The sequence below is a fragment of the Aquila chrysaetos genome, chromosome 19 (assembly GCF_900496995.4).
Source record: "Aquila chrysaetos chrysaetos chromosome 19, bAquChr1.4, whole genome shotgun sequence".
In the NCBI taxonomy this organism is placed as follows: Eukaryota; Metazoa; Chordata; class Aves; order Accipitriformes; family Accipitridae; genus Aquila; species Aquila chrysaetos.
Window position 1 is genome coordinate 3,639,597 of NC_044022.1, and position 13,992 is coordinate 3,653,588.

At 44.6% G+C, this 13,992-nt stretch overlaps 2 protein-coding genes across 2 annotated transcripts in view; one reads left to right on the plus strand and one right to left on the minus strand.

Moving 5' to 3' along the window:
• Positions 1-6,846, minus strand: part of BRCA2 (BRCA2 DNA repair associated) — a 42,277-nt gene extending 35,431 nt beyond the window's left edge. The window contains 7 exon segments of the mRNA XM_030043016.2: positions 1,408-1,519; positions 1,613-1,653; positions 1,752-1,804; positions 2,569-2,674; positions 4,758-5,009; positions 5,664-5,770; positions 6,749-6,846. Of these exon segments, the coding sequence (XP_029898876.1) occupies positions 1,408-1,519; positions 1,613-1,653; positions 1,752-1,804; positions 2,569-2,674; positions 4,758-5,009; positions 5,664-5,742 (643 nt within the window). The 5' untranslated portion in view covers positions 5,743-5,770; positions 6,749-6,846.
• A 2,557-nt stretch (positions 6,847-9,403) lies between these two features.
• Positions 9,404-11,246, plus strand: ZAR1L (zygote arrest 1 like). Its single transcript, XM_030042940.2, has 4 exons — positions 9,404-10,098; positions 10,368-10,460; positions 10,609-10,683; positions 11,103-11,246. Exons 1-4 carry the CDS (start codon positions 9,478-9,480, stop codon positions 11,244-11,246), a joined length of 933 nt encoding a protein of 310 aa, XP_029898800.1. The 5' UTR covers positions 9,404-9,477.
• Positions 11,247-13,992: the final 2,746 nt, after the last annotated feature.

A 13,992-nucleotide genomic window follows, 5' to 3' on the forward strand; every position in this document is an offset into this window, starting at 1 on the left:
TCCATTTCCTCCCACAGGAGCAGTAATATCTTTTCACCTACATTACAATAGGAGAAAGTGAACCCTATTTTTAAGATGCCTAAAGAGCAGTATATTGAAATAACACATTTCATAGACATGGCATGTAGGTTCCACGGAGCAGCCAAATGACTCACTCTTTCCTTTTACAGGTGCCAGATGGCAGAGAGTGGGCATCACTACCATAAAATACTAGGCTTATCCAGGAAGTGGGGGAATGAGAAGGAGAGCTCAAACCACAACCTATCTCCCAGAAGAACAACATTAAGTTATGGCTACTTTCCCCAGCCTTCCTTTTCAGGTCACGTCATTCTGAACCAATGAACACCCAAAATGGCACAACTCAGTAGCCCTGTGAATAGTACCACCCCCTCCCTGCCAATAGAGGAATCGTAGAATATCTCAAGTTGGAAGGGTCCAATAAGCATCACTGAGTCCAACTCCCTGCTCCTCGCAGGACTACCAAAAACTGAACGGTATGACTAAGAGCATCATCCGGATGCTCCTTGAACTTTGGCAGGCTTGGTGCTGTGACCAATTCTTGCATGAGAAGATTCCCAATTCTTGCATGCATTCTTAATGTGCTCTACATGCTTTATACAGTGATAGTTTAACAACATTAAAAAGAGCAGTGTCAGGAGGTAAGCAGACATCCACGTCTTCCCATTTTCTCAAGTTTTCATCAACAAATCATAAAGTCAAATTTCATTTTGCTTATCATATGCTAACAAAATCCCACTTACAGCAACACCTTAGGTCAGGGCTTGATGTTTAGCACTAGTGCCACTTAAACAGTTATCAGCCACTCATTCTCAGTCACAGTTATGCTGGCACAGCTGTTTGTGCAGCTGTGCAGTAAATGAGGTCCAGGAATTGCCCTGCCCAAATAACCCAGGAAATATGGTCTTCAATCGGATCAGTATCTCCGTCTGTCTCACTGCATCAGTATGATGGTAGGCACAGCGAGAGGGGTTAAAAATGCTGAAGCCAGCACTGCTGCTGGAAAGTTTACTCAATAGGCTACCTCCTTAGAATTCATAAACATACTCACATAACTTAACCTAATAGTATCTGATTTTGTGATAGTGCAAAGCAATCATTATCTAATCCTCTTTCTATGCTTTGCTATGTTATTTCTAAATTTATATTCCCTAATCCCTTATACAAAGGAAGAAAAGTTTTGAAAAGCAATGACACATTTAATTTCATTTCTTCCTTTTAGGGCTCATTATTTCAAGTCACCCACTAAGCATCACTGTAAGAGTGTTGTCCTTCTTAATATAAAAAAAAAAAAAAAAAAAAAAAAAAAAATCAGTTCACACTAAGTGAACTTCCAGTGTCAAAACCAGAAATTTTTAACCCTTAGCAACTGTTCATTTTTAGAAATACCTATTATCACTGTTGCACCAAGTGTAGGAGGTGTGGCTAAAGAACTTGACCAGGACATATCTGGATCCACTTCTGCTCCCAGACTTTCAGAAATACGTTTTGGAGTTCTGACCTAGAAATATATTTAGCAATAATTATTTCTATGCAGAATTCTAAATGCGCTACTCATGAAAAAGAAAACAGAATGCAGGAATAAAATATTTACCTCCAAAAGTTTTGGTGTGCAAAACAAGCTCCCATATGGTCCTAAAAAACATTATGTAATAAGGGCATTAAGTAATACCTAAGACATTAGGATTTATATCCACAGATATTTTGTAAAATCAGAAAGTGAAAACACAAACCAGGAATATTACTTCTCTGAGGTGTTCTGTAAGTATTCCTTAAAATAGTTGGACTGCAAAACAAAACAAAAGAAATATTAGTTTCACCTTTCAGTTTCTGAAAATAAGTAAATATTCCAGACATAACACATATTCTGGCCTCCGTTATTTTCTTTCTTTGCAATCATGGCTATTTCCCTAAGTAAAATGTAGATTTCTCCTAACCATCGGTCAGTATTTTAAACCTCACCATAAGTTTATTTCAAACTGTAAAATGCTTCTTTTGTGAAATGTTAATTTTCAGTGATGATTTGTCTGACAAACAGCATAATAGATTTCAATATAAACACACATTTCTTTATATGCCGTATGAAACTATGGAAATCGGCTTAACTGATTTTAACTAAATAATTAGTTTAACTGTTCTAACATCAACATGGGTACTTTGAGCAGATTTATCTGAAATATATACATTTAATTGTAGAAATCAAGGCTATTACTAAAAAAAATCTCAGTAAATATTGTAAATAGCTTTACAAATTACTACTTGAGAAGCACATGATACATCACTACTACTCTTTCTTGCACTGGATGTTGAGGATTTGAGAAGCTGAAATAATGTCAATAAATGCCATACACCAGTAGAAAAACAGAAAGGAAGAACACCTGAAAGCAAGGAAATTTTCAAAATTAGCTAGTGTTTTATTTTCAATTCACTTAGCAACCTGCAAGTATCATAAACATACCAGATATACAAGATTATTCGCTGCTCTGAAAAAGTCTACCAGTCAAATATGGTGGTTTTAATATTGCTTTTTGCTTGACATATTTAGCATACCTAGCAGCGAGGCAGTTGTGGCAGGCACCAGGAGGAGAAGCAAGTATTTCATTTTCTTGATCTATTTTTCTTCTTGTGATACTTGGGCTTATCAAATTCTCTCTGCCTACAACACAGAACGTAATAATCAATACAACTTTGCAAAACTACAAGTAACAGTTTTGATTTTCAAGTTTAAAGACAAGCTTTAAAAAAAGTTATGCAACATCTGATTTTTAGTTAAAAAAACCAAAACCCAACAGTACTTTTTCCTCTAGTGTTTTGAACATGTTCAAATTCTATATCCAAACAATGCTAAGCACATTTCAAGCGCATAACCAAAAAAACCTCATTATGTCCCTTTATTCACTTGATATAGATGTGTGTCAGTATATTTCCTTGATATTATTCAAGTCACATATTTCATTTCAGTTTTAATGTACTGTATTGTGCCTTTCTTGCCATTGCGGAAGTTATTCTTTGGAGAAACTCAATACATGCAAACATGCATTTGTACCAGCTTTCCTTCAAATTTACTTAAGACGTAACACTTCTTGCTTTGAATAAGCAGCATAAAGCAAAAATTCTTTCTGGAACTGCTAGTGGATGCACTGTCACTGGCAGCAGTAGCTATTTATATGCTGTGCATCTCCAGGAAAGAGAAAAAGCGTGCCCACCAAAGCAGCAGAATCCTCTGAACAGTGAGCCTCTCCCATGAGCAAGCAACTACTCAAAAGAATTCCTACTCAGAAATTTCCAAACAACTTCCATATCAGAAATTACACCTAGGTTTCTGCACTTCTCTCTGCTTCTGAGTTCCTGAGTTCATATGCACAGCACAGCTGCATGTCAGTACTGTACCAAGGTGAAATCCATCAGCTTCCACTCACGCTCTTGTTTCCACAAGAATAAAACCTACACAAGCCAGTTGGCTCTAACCAAGAAAGCTAGGAGAGGACTTCAGGCCAGCCACAGGTAAACTTTGGTAATAGTCATCTTCCCTTCCCTAGGGAGTGTATACAAACATCCACACACACAAACACAGAGCAAAAGTAACCATTTTGAAGCAGAATAATCATAAGGCTCCTCTGTTGGCAATTTATGAAATGCTACCAAGAATTCACTAGGGACTTAACACTGTAAAAGTCCAAATAGCTAAATTTAGAAGAAACATGTTCTCAGCTGAGAACAAGTTGAGCAGAAGTTCAGCAGTAAACTTAAGAAAAACAGACAGGGTAACAATATTCTATGGGAGCAACGTTATAAAGTATATTTGAAAAGTAGCACAGTTCTACACCTTTTAAGACTTTGCTTTAGGATCTAAGAACAACTCTGGTAATAAAAGGAGTTTTGTGTTTGTCTGTAACCTGGTTAGAAAAGCTTATCTTATTGTTAGGAGGGCACAGACACAGTAGATGTACAAATTGGATATTGCAGGAATGGGGTTAGATATTCCTCCACAGAAAAGATTCTTGTATACAATCTTGCATACATTCTCCATAGAAAAGATTCTTCTCTCTGTCCAAGGAGCATAGGTACTATGGCTTGCAGGTACATCAAAAAGGAGCAGTGTTACATGTACTTTCAAGATGCATGTGAGATTTGGAAATAATGTAATGAAAAGTACCTCATAAAAGTGGTAGAATTCCTTGTTTCCAAATGGAAAAGTGTAACTTCTTTCCATGACTTACAGTTTTACTAACTCGGAGCCTAGTGCTTCTAAATCTTTCTAAGAAAGGTTAAGGAGTGCCCTATAGATTGCCTCACATTTCAGCATGATAAGCACCATTCTCTCTTTTGAAAAGATTTTCAGAGATTTTGCATAAACCAAAAATCAGACTGCTAAAAAAGTTCACCCTGACTCTGTCAAGAGGTTACACTAATAAGCTTTTATGCTCCTTATATTAACAGTATTTAGAGTAATAGGACCATGACAATATCTTTTCTACAGGGCACTTTGCATATACATTACCAGTTTATTGCAAGGCTGAATTCATTATTAAGATTAATTCTGCATTTTTATAGGTGGTCTTCAGAAGCCTACTAAGGTAAGTTTTTTTAGTCATAAAATTTCTGCAGGAGCATTATCTATTACATTAATAATCATCAGCTACAACAACAAAAGGTAAAAAAAAGAAAGTCTCTTGCTTCTGGAGGGCACAAGCAGCCTTTAAGTATCACTTTAAAAAGTATAAATAAAAATTACTCACTTGCTCCTATTTTTTTCTCATCCAGTTCTTTTCCAGGAGAAGAATAAGGTGGCAATATTGTATTTTGTTCTTTAAAAATCAGCGGAGTTGATGCCAGCTGACTGTACGTAGAGGGTTTTGCCCTTGGAGTTTTAAAAGATGTTTGATCAAGCCAGCCAAAGGGACCATCAAGCTCTCCTAACAATTTAGGCTCATATGGGGGTGCTTCTGCACTGAGTTCTTCAAACCAGTTGAGGCTGATAGGCCCTAAGTCTATGAAGAAAAACACAGAAAACCGCATGAAAAGGAAAAAAGAAAAAAAGGAAAAAAGGATCCTCCATGCAGGATGTGAAAATACATTAGGCATTTAAATGCTAGCAGCAAAACCCATTGCTCCTCCCATTGTCATACTTCTGTTTATTTTGTTTCTAGATAGCTTTGAACTCTGATACCCACAAAGTATAAAAGAATGCCTGCCCGAATTCTCAGACCATTAATAAAACTAACCAAAGAGCAGATAAATATCCATTTTGTTTAAAATTAAAAGTATACTTCTGGCTTTTAGTTTATCTCTTATTTTACTCAGACTGGCAAGTTAAACAGGTTCCTTTTAACATTTAATAAATTACACTACTACAGGTGCATTTGGCAAAAGACTAAACCTGGTCTGCATGTGGGTACACAAGGAGGCCACAGCTAAAAAACTGGTACAAAAAAGTAACTGAGCACACATTATGAAAAAAGCTACAAATAAAAAATTAAAGAAATATATAAACAAGTCGATATTAGCAAATACACATTTGGGGCAAGAAGAGCAGCTAACAAGTTGCATAACGCTTTTCTGTGGAACATAAAGCAGATGTGTATAAAATATCAATGTCCAGAAAGCAACCCTACTAAAAATTATTTACTGTGGAGAAGCTGTACCTGATTCACTGCAACGTGCCTTAAATATTTCAAAGAAAGTTGGTCTTTCCACAGGTTTGTAAGCCATTTTCTCATCCATAACATTACTGGGACAGTTGTTGAAAAACCTGAGAAGAAATAAGAGAACACTTTCACACAGCGCTATTCTAATGTCATGGGGCTGCAAGTCTTAAGTCTGCTTTCCTGCATTTCTTGGTAGGTGTGTCATAACCCAACACGTTGAGCTTTAGGACTGTGATACGTGTGTTCAAACACAGCAATGATGAAGACGGTATGAAAAAAACAGACAAGAGCAGCATAAGGAATTATACCAGAGATAATAAAAATACTCAGCAAATACAGGAGAAAATCAAGATGGAACGGTCAGAACACCGTTCTGAGGTATTTTAAACACAAATAAAAAATCCACACTCACTACTGTATGTTAGGAAAGAATATACATTATTACGTATAAACTCTCACAACCATTACAACTTAAGTGCCAAGAATTTGATTTAAAATTGCTTTCAAGGGGAGCAGACGTTACCAGTTTCACAGTTCTATTAAAAAACAGGTATAAGTAAGATTGCCACAGAAACCTTCCTGTCTAACGCATTTATTGTTTCCCCCGTAAAATCAGTTTCTGACGCGATGGCCGTTTATTATGCACAAACGATAGGAAAGACAGGCGTTTAAAAAACAAGGGTAAAAGCTACCCTAAGACAGAAAGTCAAGAAATTTAAAATTGCCTCAGAAGTACGTTTAAAAAGGCGAAGCGACCTATCCACGCCGCTCCCCGCTGGGGAGAGCTCCTGCCGGGCAACCGCCCACGCACGGAGCGCTGCCTGTGAAGCCGCCGCCGGGTCACCCCGAGGGGCCTCAGAGGACGGGGGCGAGCCCCCAGCCAACCCCAACCCCGGCAGGCCGGTAACCGCAAACCCCCGCGCAGGCTGTGAGGAGAAGGGCGGCAGCGGGAGGCGACTTCCCCCCCCCCCCCCAGCGGGGTTAAATCCTCAAGGGGCAGCGGGGACGCCCCCCGACCACCCCCCCCCCGCCCCCAGGCGAAGGGGCAGCTCGCAGGGCAGAGCCACAGGCGGGACGTTTACCTCCCTCGGGCGGCACGGCGGCCGCAGCATCGCCTCACACGCGAGGCGGACCGGCCTCCCCCGCTGAGGCGGCGGCCCTGCCGCCCCGTTCGAAGCTTGGCGCCAACAGCTCCCCCCCCCCCCCCCCCCCAAGGCGCCTGCGCACTGAGAGCGCCCGCCCTTCCCGCCGTCCTCGGCCTACCTACGTGAGGGGAAGGGGGCGGCGTGAGGGCGGCCGCCGACCCGCCTCGGGGAGCGGAGCCCCGCTCCGTGCCGCCCAGCCCTCCTTCCCCGGGGCCGGGCCGGGCCGGGGCGACGGAGAGAGCCGCCGGCGGAGGGAGCGCGGTGTGTTTCGCAAACGGTTTCCCTCCCCGGCTGCTTTCTCGCAAAAGGGAGCGTCCTGCGCCGGGTGACCGCCAGCTGCTTTTGTTCACGCGTCCCCACGCACATGAGAAATGGAAGTATCGCACCCGAGGGTGACATATTCCGCCTTGCTGTTTTCGTAGCGGTTAGCGCCGGCGTCCCAGAAAAAGGCTCCAGAAGTCTGACAGCGAGCAGCAGTACGGTGATGCAGTGCCGTTGCCTGCGGGGGTCTGAACCTCATCTTTTTAGGTGGTTTTGTAGGCCTTGACACATGACATTATTATCATTGTTGGTGTTTATAATAAAGAGAATATTACTAATACTATGTACATGTCTACTCCCGTTTTGATAAATTCTTGGCCTCAGCAACGAGTCTGTAAAATAACTTCAGGTTGGGTGGATAAAGAGGATATTATTGTCCTCAATGCATGTTCGTTCCTGTTTTGACTCTTGATACAAAATTCTTAGCCTCAGCAATGAGTCCATAAAATAACTTCAAGCTGGGAGGAAAATTCTTCCTATCACCGATTTTGAGTTAGCCATCCTTCATTTTAGCCAGATGTTCATCTGCTTTTGTGTTACAAAGGGGTGTCTTCCTACCTCTCCATACCAGTCCTTACTTTACAGTTTTATCACACCACCTACTTACTTATCTGTCACCTTCTTCGGTGCCTCTTCATACAATAATTTTTCCATGTCCCACCTCCTTCCAACAAACTTCTTTAACTTCCAATCCTGCAGTGTTCTGGGCCGCTGCCAGCGCTGGTTCTTCCCAAAGCATTTTAGAGAAAGCCAAAACGTTGTTTTGAATGATGGCACGTAGTTTCCAGTTTCATCGCCACCCACCTCTCAATGCACCCTAACAACTTACTCTTTTTGCAGCCACACTGCAGTCCTAAGTTTTAACCTGGTCATCTCGATACCCTGTTTTTGCTTTCAGTTGGTACAGACAGTGCTTTGAAAACCCAAGCATAACACGGAGCCTTGAGCCATCGTGCTTTTAACTACGATGAATGTGTGTTTCCTGAATCTCAACCCTTTTTTGTTCCATAAAAATGTTGTTTCTTACAGATTTATTTCAGACACTTGAAAGGATCTTTCTCAAATATGCTGTGAACGTTTAAAGACATCATCCCTGTCAGTCCTTCTCTAGTCCTTATCTTGTTGGCCCATTGAATTTCATAATGCAATGCTTTTATAAAGGTGGTGAGGAGTCATGCAAAGAAACTATTTCACATCGCAGCAGGTCCAGGGATTTGGGGATTCTGCAGTCTCTAAGGACTCACATACACAGTTTGGGTGATTTAATTATATGATTTTAACTATATTACCTTAGAATTGAACTAAAGTGATGTAATTATGGAAGAAGGACTATTAGTCTAATATGTAAGTGCTTGTATTCTAAAATTTATTTCATTATACAGGTATTAAGCCACTTTTCCCGGCATAACTGTTTTCCCTCTGGAGCGTTGTACAAACTGAAGTATATCCCATCTTTTCCTAAACCAATCCAGTTGATAGAAAAGCTGCAAGTAGACAGTCCCCAAGTAATGGAGCGATGGGGGATGCTCAGACCTTTTAATACCGATAAAGACTTCTTTTCAGAGATGTAACTGCCCGCATTCTTTGCTCAGCTGTCCGTGAGGTACCCAGTTTTGGGCTTTGTTATTTCCCCCCCCCCCCTTTTCCTTCTTTTAAGACCATGAACAGGAGGACTTGTGAGCGAGCAGGCTCCCCCTCACTATGAAAGCCGTGGTTGTCCCAGCTACGGCTGAATTACATCTATTCATCTTTACAGGGTCTTGCAGAGATGTGCCGCTTTTCAAGCGCGGATTGCTTCTCGGGGCTTACGCAGCTCTGCCAAGCTCTTCACCGATTTACAGCTACGCAAACAACTGAGAGCCTGTTCAGCCCTGAATTTGTTGTTGCAGCTTCTAGCCCTGTGGCTGCGCTTCCTACCTGAAACCACGGGCGAAAGCCTCCACGAGCAGGGCGAGCGGCACAGCTGCTGGCCAGCTCGCTGCAGGCCTTGACCTTCTGCAAAGGTCTGGACGAGGTGAGGAAGGGAAATCCTGTGTGTGATGGCTGGAACAGAGGCTTCATGGTCTCCGTGTTCAGGCTTCGTGCTCTGCATGCCCAGGCTTCCCGCGCGGCACGCTCGGAAACACGTCGGCTCCTGCTCCCGCTCCCGCTCAGCCACCGGGAAAAAGCTATGGGAGCGGAGGAGGCGAGGGCAGGCGTGCAGCCCTCCCTTCGCCACCAATCCTCCCCAGCCAGCCCCACCAGCTGCGGCCAATTTCCCCATCAATTAGCAACAATTAGCAGCAGCTGTCCAGGTGAGATAAAGGCAGGGCAGGGAGGCAACCGGCACGGACTCTTCTGTGGCTATGACCATGGAGGGCTTTGTCTATCCCCCCTTCAGCACCTACCAGAGCTTCAGGGGCAGCCTCACGCCGAGCCGCGGCGGGGACCCGGTGGTGAAGCAGCCCAGCTGGAAGCAGAGCAAGAGCAGCGGCATCAGCCCCTTCCTCGGGGGTCCCCTCACCCCCGTGCCCTCCGACTACCTGGACGGCTACCGACGGGCCCAGCTCCAGGCCCTGCTCTCGCAGGTGAGCCCCGGGCTGATGCCGCGGCCGCGCTGGGCCAACACCAAGGAGGCGGGCGTGCAGGTGAACCTGCGGGCCGACGCCGCCGTGCAGTGCTCGCTGGGGCTGCGCACGCTGCCCGCCGGCCGCCCCGCCGTCCCCGCGGCCCTCCGCGCCCAAGGGCGCCTTGCCCTCTACTCGCCCGTGCCGGACCGTCGCCTCTTCACGCTGCCCGAGGCCGCTGGACCCCAGGAGAAGGAAGATGGCTCTGAAACGAAGCCCGAGGAGCAGAAGGCGGCGGAGGAAGGGAGCGGAGAGCAGCGGGAGGGCCAGGCGGAGGCCGCTTTGCCGAGCGAGGAGGCGGCGGAGGCGCCCCGGGAGGAGGCGGCGGCGGCAGCCCCCGGACAGCGGGCCGCCTTCCAGGTGCGCGGCGCGGGGACAGCGGGGCCTGAGGGGAGGCCGCGACCTGCCGCAGCCCGCTCTGGGCAAAGAGGGGCGCGTGGGGGGGCGAGCCGTGAAACGGGTTGGAGAGAAACCCGCTCTTGAGCGGCAGAAGGCACGGTGGTCCCCGCCCTGGCCGCCCTTGCAGCGGTGGAGCCTCCTGCCCGTGAAAGCAGGTGGTGTTACAGGAGGGAGCTGGGCCGGGCCTTCCTGCGGTGCTGGGGGCTGCTCAGTGAACTTTCTCTCCGCAGTTTCTGGAGCAGAAGTACGGCTATTTCCACTGTAAAGACTGCAAGACCAGATGGGAGAGTGCTTACGTGTGGTGCATTTCTGGAAGCAACAAGGTAGTTAACAAATCGTTTCTTGCTCCGGAGACTTTGTAAGAATGGCACCAAATCTGTGACAAATCAGATGTTTTGGCACGAATTTAGGTACCTGTACTGAACGCCCTGAGTAAGTCTCTATAGTAACCCAGAACTTGCTTTTTTTCAGGTGTACTTCAAGCAGCACTGTCGCAAATGCCAAAAGGCCTTCAATCCTTATCGAGTGGAAGCGATCCAGTGCCAGGTAAGTCTCAGATTTCTGTATCCTAGTAAGACTGCCAGAGTTTGTCACACCCTCTAATAGTTTACAGTTGCTGAATGAGATACTGACTTTATCTGGAAGAGAACTTGCTTCAATGAAAGTATTAAGAAATGTTATTTGGGAAGGGTGTAAAGGGATAGGACTCCTCTTCCTGCAGATGGCTTACATGAAAGGTTTTGTGTTCATACAGTGTTACACCTAGCTACACACAGGGTAGGGTTTTGTTTGTGCTTCTAGGCGAGAAGGCTCTTGCAGCTTAACTCCACAGGGTCTTTACCACAAGAGCTCTTTTAAGTGTATCAGCCCAAATGTGTTGCTATGATTAAGGAAAAACTAAATGTCAGTCTAACATGAAGTGAGCACCTTTCATCTACTACTAATGAAATGTCTTGTTTCTTCAGACCTGTTCAAAGACTCGTTGTTCCTGCCCTCAGAAGAAGAGACACATTGATCTCAAGCGACCTCATCGCCAAGAACTTTGTGGCCGCTGCAAAGGCAAGAGGCTGTCCTGTGATAACACTTACAGCTTCAAATATATTGTCTGACCTGTGTGCCCTCTGCTGTTTTGCACTTTGCACTTTGTCAGTCTCCTGCAATGTTTTGACTTTAGGCTTTTGACCTGGCATTGGATAATGGATAAAGACTTTTGTATTATTTATGAAGGATATAACTTCATTGTATATATGCTGTGAATAAAATTCAATAAAAGTCTGCACTAATTTGTTACATCTTGGTTTCACCTTGCTGCGATGAAAGAGGAAAGTGTATCTAGAAGGAAACAGAACCAATTTGATTTCCTGAAGAAAATGGCTTTTGTTTTTAGTCTGCCTTTAGGGCATGCTAAGGTTAAAACTGCACTAGCAAGTTTTTCCTTCAGTCACTCAGACTTGGCTAGTGTGGAAGATGTGAACATTCTGGAGCATAAAGTCTGGGGTAAGTGCATCTGCAAGTGTCTCCTCACACTGCCTCTCTCAAATGTATTTAAAAAAAAAAAAGAATCACAGCTGTTTGATAATCAAAGGCTGTATGCCAGAACAGGCTGTGTCTGTAACACCGGAAAGAAAAGTGTAAGCTTCATGTGTTTTCCAGGTGAAGAGGGGAAAAACCTTTAGAGCTGGGCTATCTGTGACAGAGTGTAACAAATTCCCTAGACTTAATGTGTCCCAAAAGAGGTAGAACAAGTCCCTGTGCCCCTGATTCAAATACAGGTTTGTGCCTCAGAAGCTTTCCAGTCAGGTGAGGTATCTCCAGGGTAGGTGGCTTAAATATAACTGAAGGGAATAACTGAATGTGCTTTCATAGAGACAATGCAGTCAGCAGAATCCTAATTAAAGTACTGGTGGTGTAGAAGCACATTGGGGCATTACTGCAGTTTGCGTTGTCCTAAGACTCCAGTGAGGCTTTGTTGGGGATATACTGATTTCTATTCTACCTGAAGTTTAGAAATGATGTGAAGAAAGCTGGATGGTTACATCATGGGTTTTGTTGTATCTGTGAAGAACCACAGACTACTTTAGGGTGGAAGGAACCTCTGGAGGTCTTTGCAATCAGAGGAGGGCCAATTGAATCAAGCTGCTCAAGGTTAATGGACTGTGCTCTACCTGCAGGACAGTAACAAGTGGCGTTCAGCAGGTGCTCTATCCTGGGACCTGTCCTGTTCAACATTTTCACCAGGAACCTGGATGAGGCAGCAGAGTGTACTTGTCAAGTTTGCAGGTGACACCAAACTGGGGGGACCAGCCACTACAGCTGAGGGCAGTGCTGCCATCAGCAGGGACAAGAAGAAATTCCTACCCCTGGACGGGGAGAATCCCTTGCAGCGACACGGACAGGGGACTGCCTGGCTGGGGGCAGCTCATCGGAAAGCGCCCTTGGGGTTTGGTTGGCAGTGAGTTGGCTGTGGGGCCAGCAGCGGGCCCTGGCAGCAAAGGGTGGCAACGCCATCCTTGGCTGTACAAACAGCAGTAGAGCCAGCCGAGCAGGGGAAGCGATTGTCCCCCTTTACTCCGCCCTCACTAGCCCACACCTAGATTACTGGATCCAGTTTGGGGCTCTCTATATGAGAAAGATGTTGATCAACTGTAAGGAGTTCAGTGGAGGCCACCAAGCTGGCCACAGGGCTGGAGCACTTGCTCTGTGAGGAGACGTTGAAGGAACTGGGCTTATTCAGTCTGAAGAAGTGACGACTTCAGGGGCACCTAACAGTAGCCTGCCAGGTTATGGTTATTCAGGAGAGATGGAGCCAGGCCCTTCTATGGGGCTCATGACAGCGGGCTGAGAGACAACATACATAAAATAAAACAAGATAGGTTCAGACTGGACAAAGGAAAAGCTTTTCCACCACGAGAAGAGTCAAGTAGAACAGGTTGTCCAGGGAGGCTGTGCACTCTCCACCCTTGAATGTTTTCAAGACCCAACTGGATAAAGGCCTGAGCAACCTGATCCGATCTCACGGCTCACCCTGCTTCAGAGTGGAGACTGGACTAGATGACCTCCTCAGGTCCCTTCCAACCTCAATTTTCCTGTCATTCTGTGATCTGTACACTATCCATGATTTTGCCAAGCGAGAGCATTTCTCAGCTTTCACCAATTACTAAAATTTTTGCAGACCACCCCAATTACAGTTCTGAATAGCTTTCAAAAGTGAAATACATAACTGAAATTTGAAGACTTTTCTAACCATTGTGGATTATTTTACTCAGAAAAATAGCTGTATGATTTGCCTTGCATCTGTTTTGTCCTGCAACTACAACTGTGCTGCTGAGCTCTGTGGAATGCAAAATCAGAAAACCTGTAAAAGAAGTCGATTTCACCCCTTTTATGCATCAATACAAGTATTTTTCAAGATCCACGTAAAATTGTGCAAGCACTCTGAAAACGAAAAGGGGGTGAAGGGGAGAGGGCTTTACTGGATTCTCAGAGCCGAGGCTGATACAGCAGACTGGACAGCTTTTCTTTTACTTTTAGCATGAAAAAAAACCCCACCAGAACCCAACGCTGGAACAAATAGGACTGTTACTGATGTTTTTAACAGAAACAAACCTTCACCTCCATTTTGGATGTTTTTTCAGTTATGAAACTGCTTTAGTCCACGTACTCTTCCTGGTTAAGTTGTAACTACAGATTGACCAAAAAACTCCTTACGTTTCTCACTGTTTTCTTTCAGTGTAACGAGCAGTTTCACCATAAACGATGAACAAGGTGTCTTTTGGGGGCTGCTGATCATGGATACCATCTGCAACAGTATAGATTCAGACAAGAACACAATCTTCACAATAAGCACATACTGTG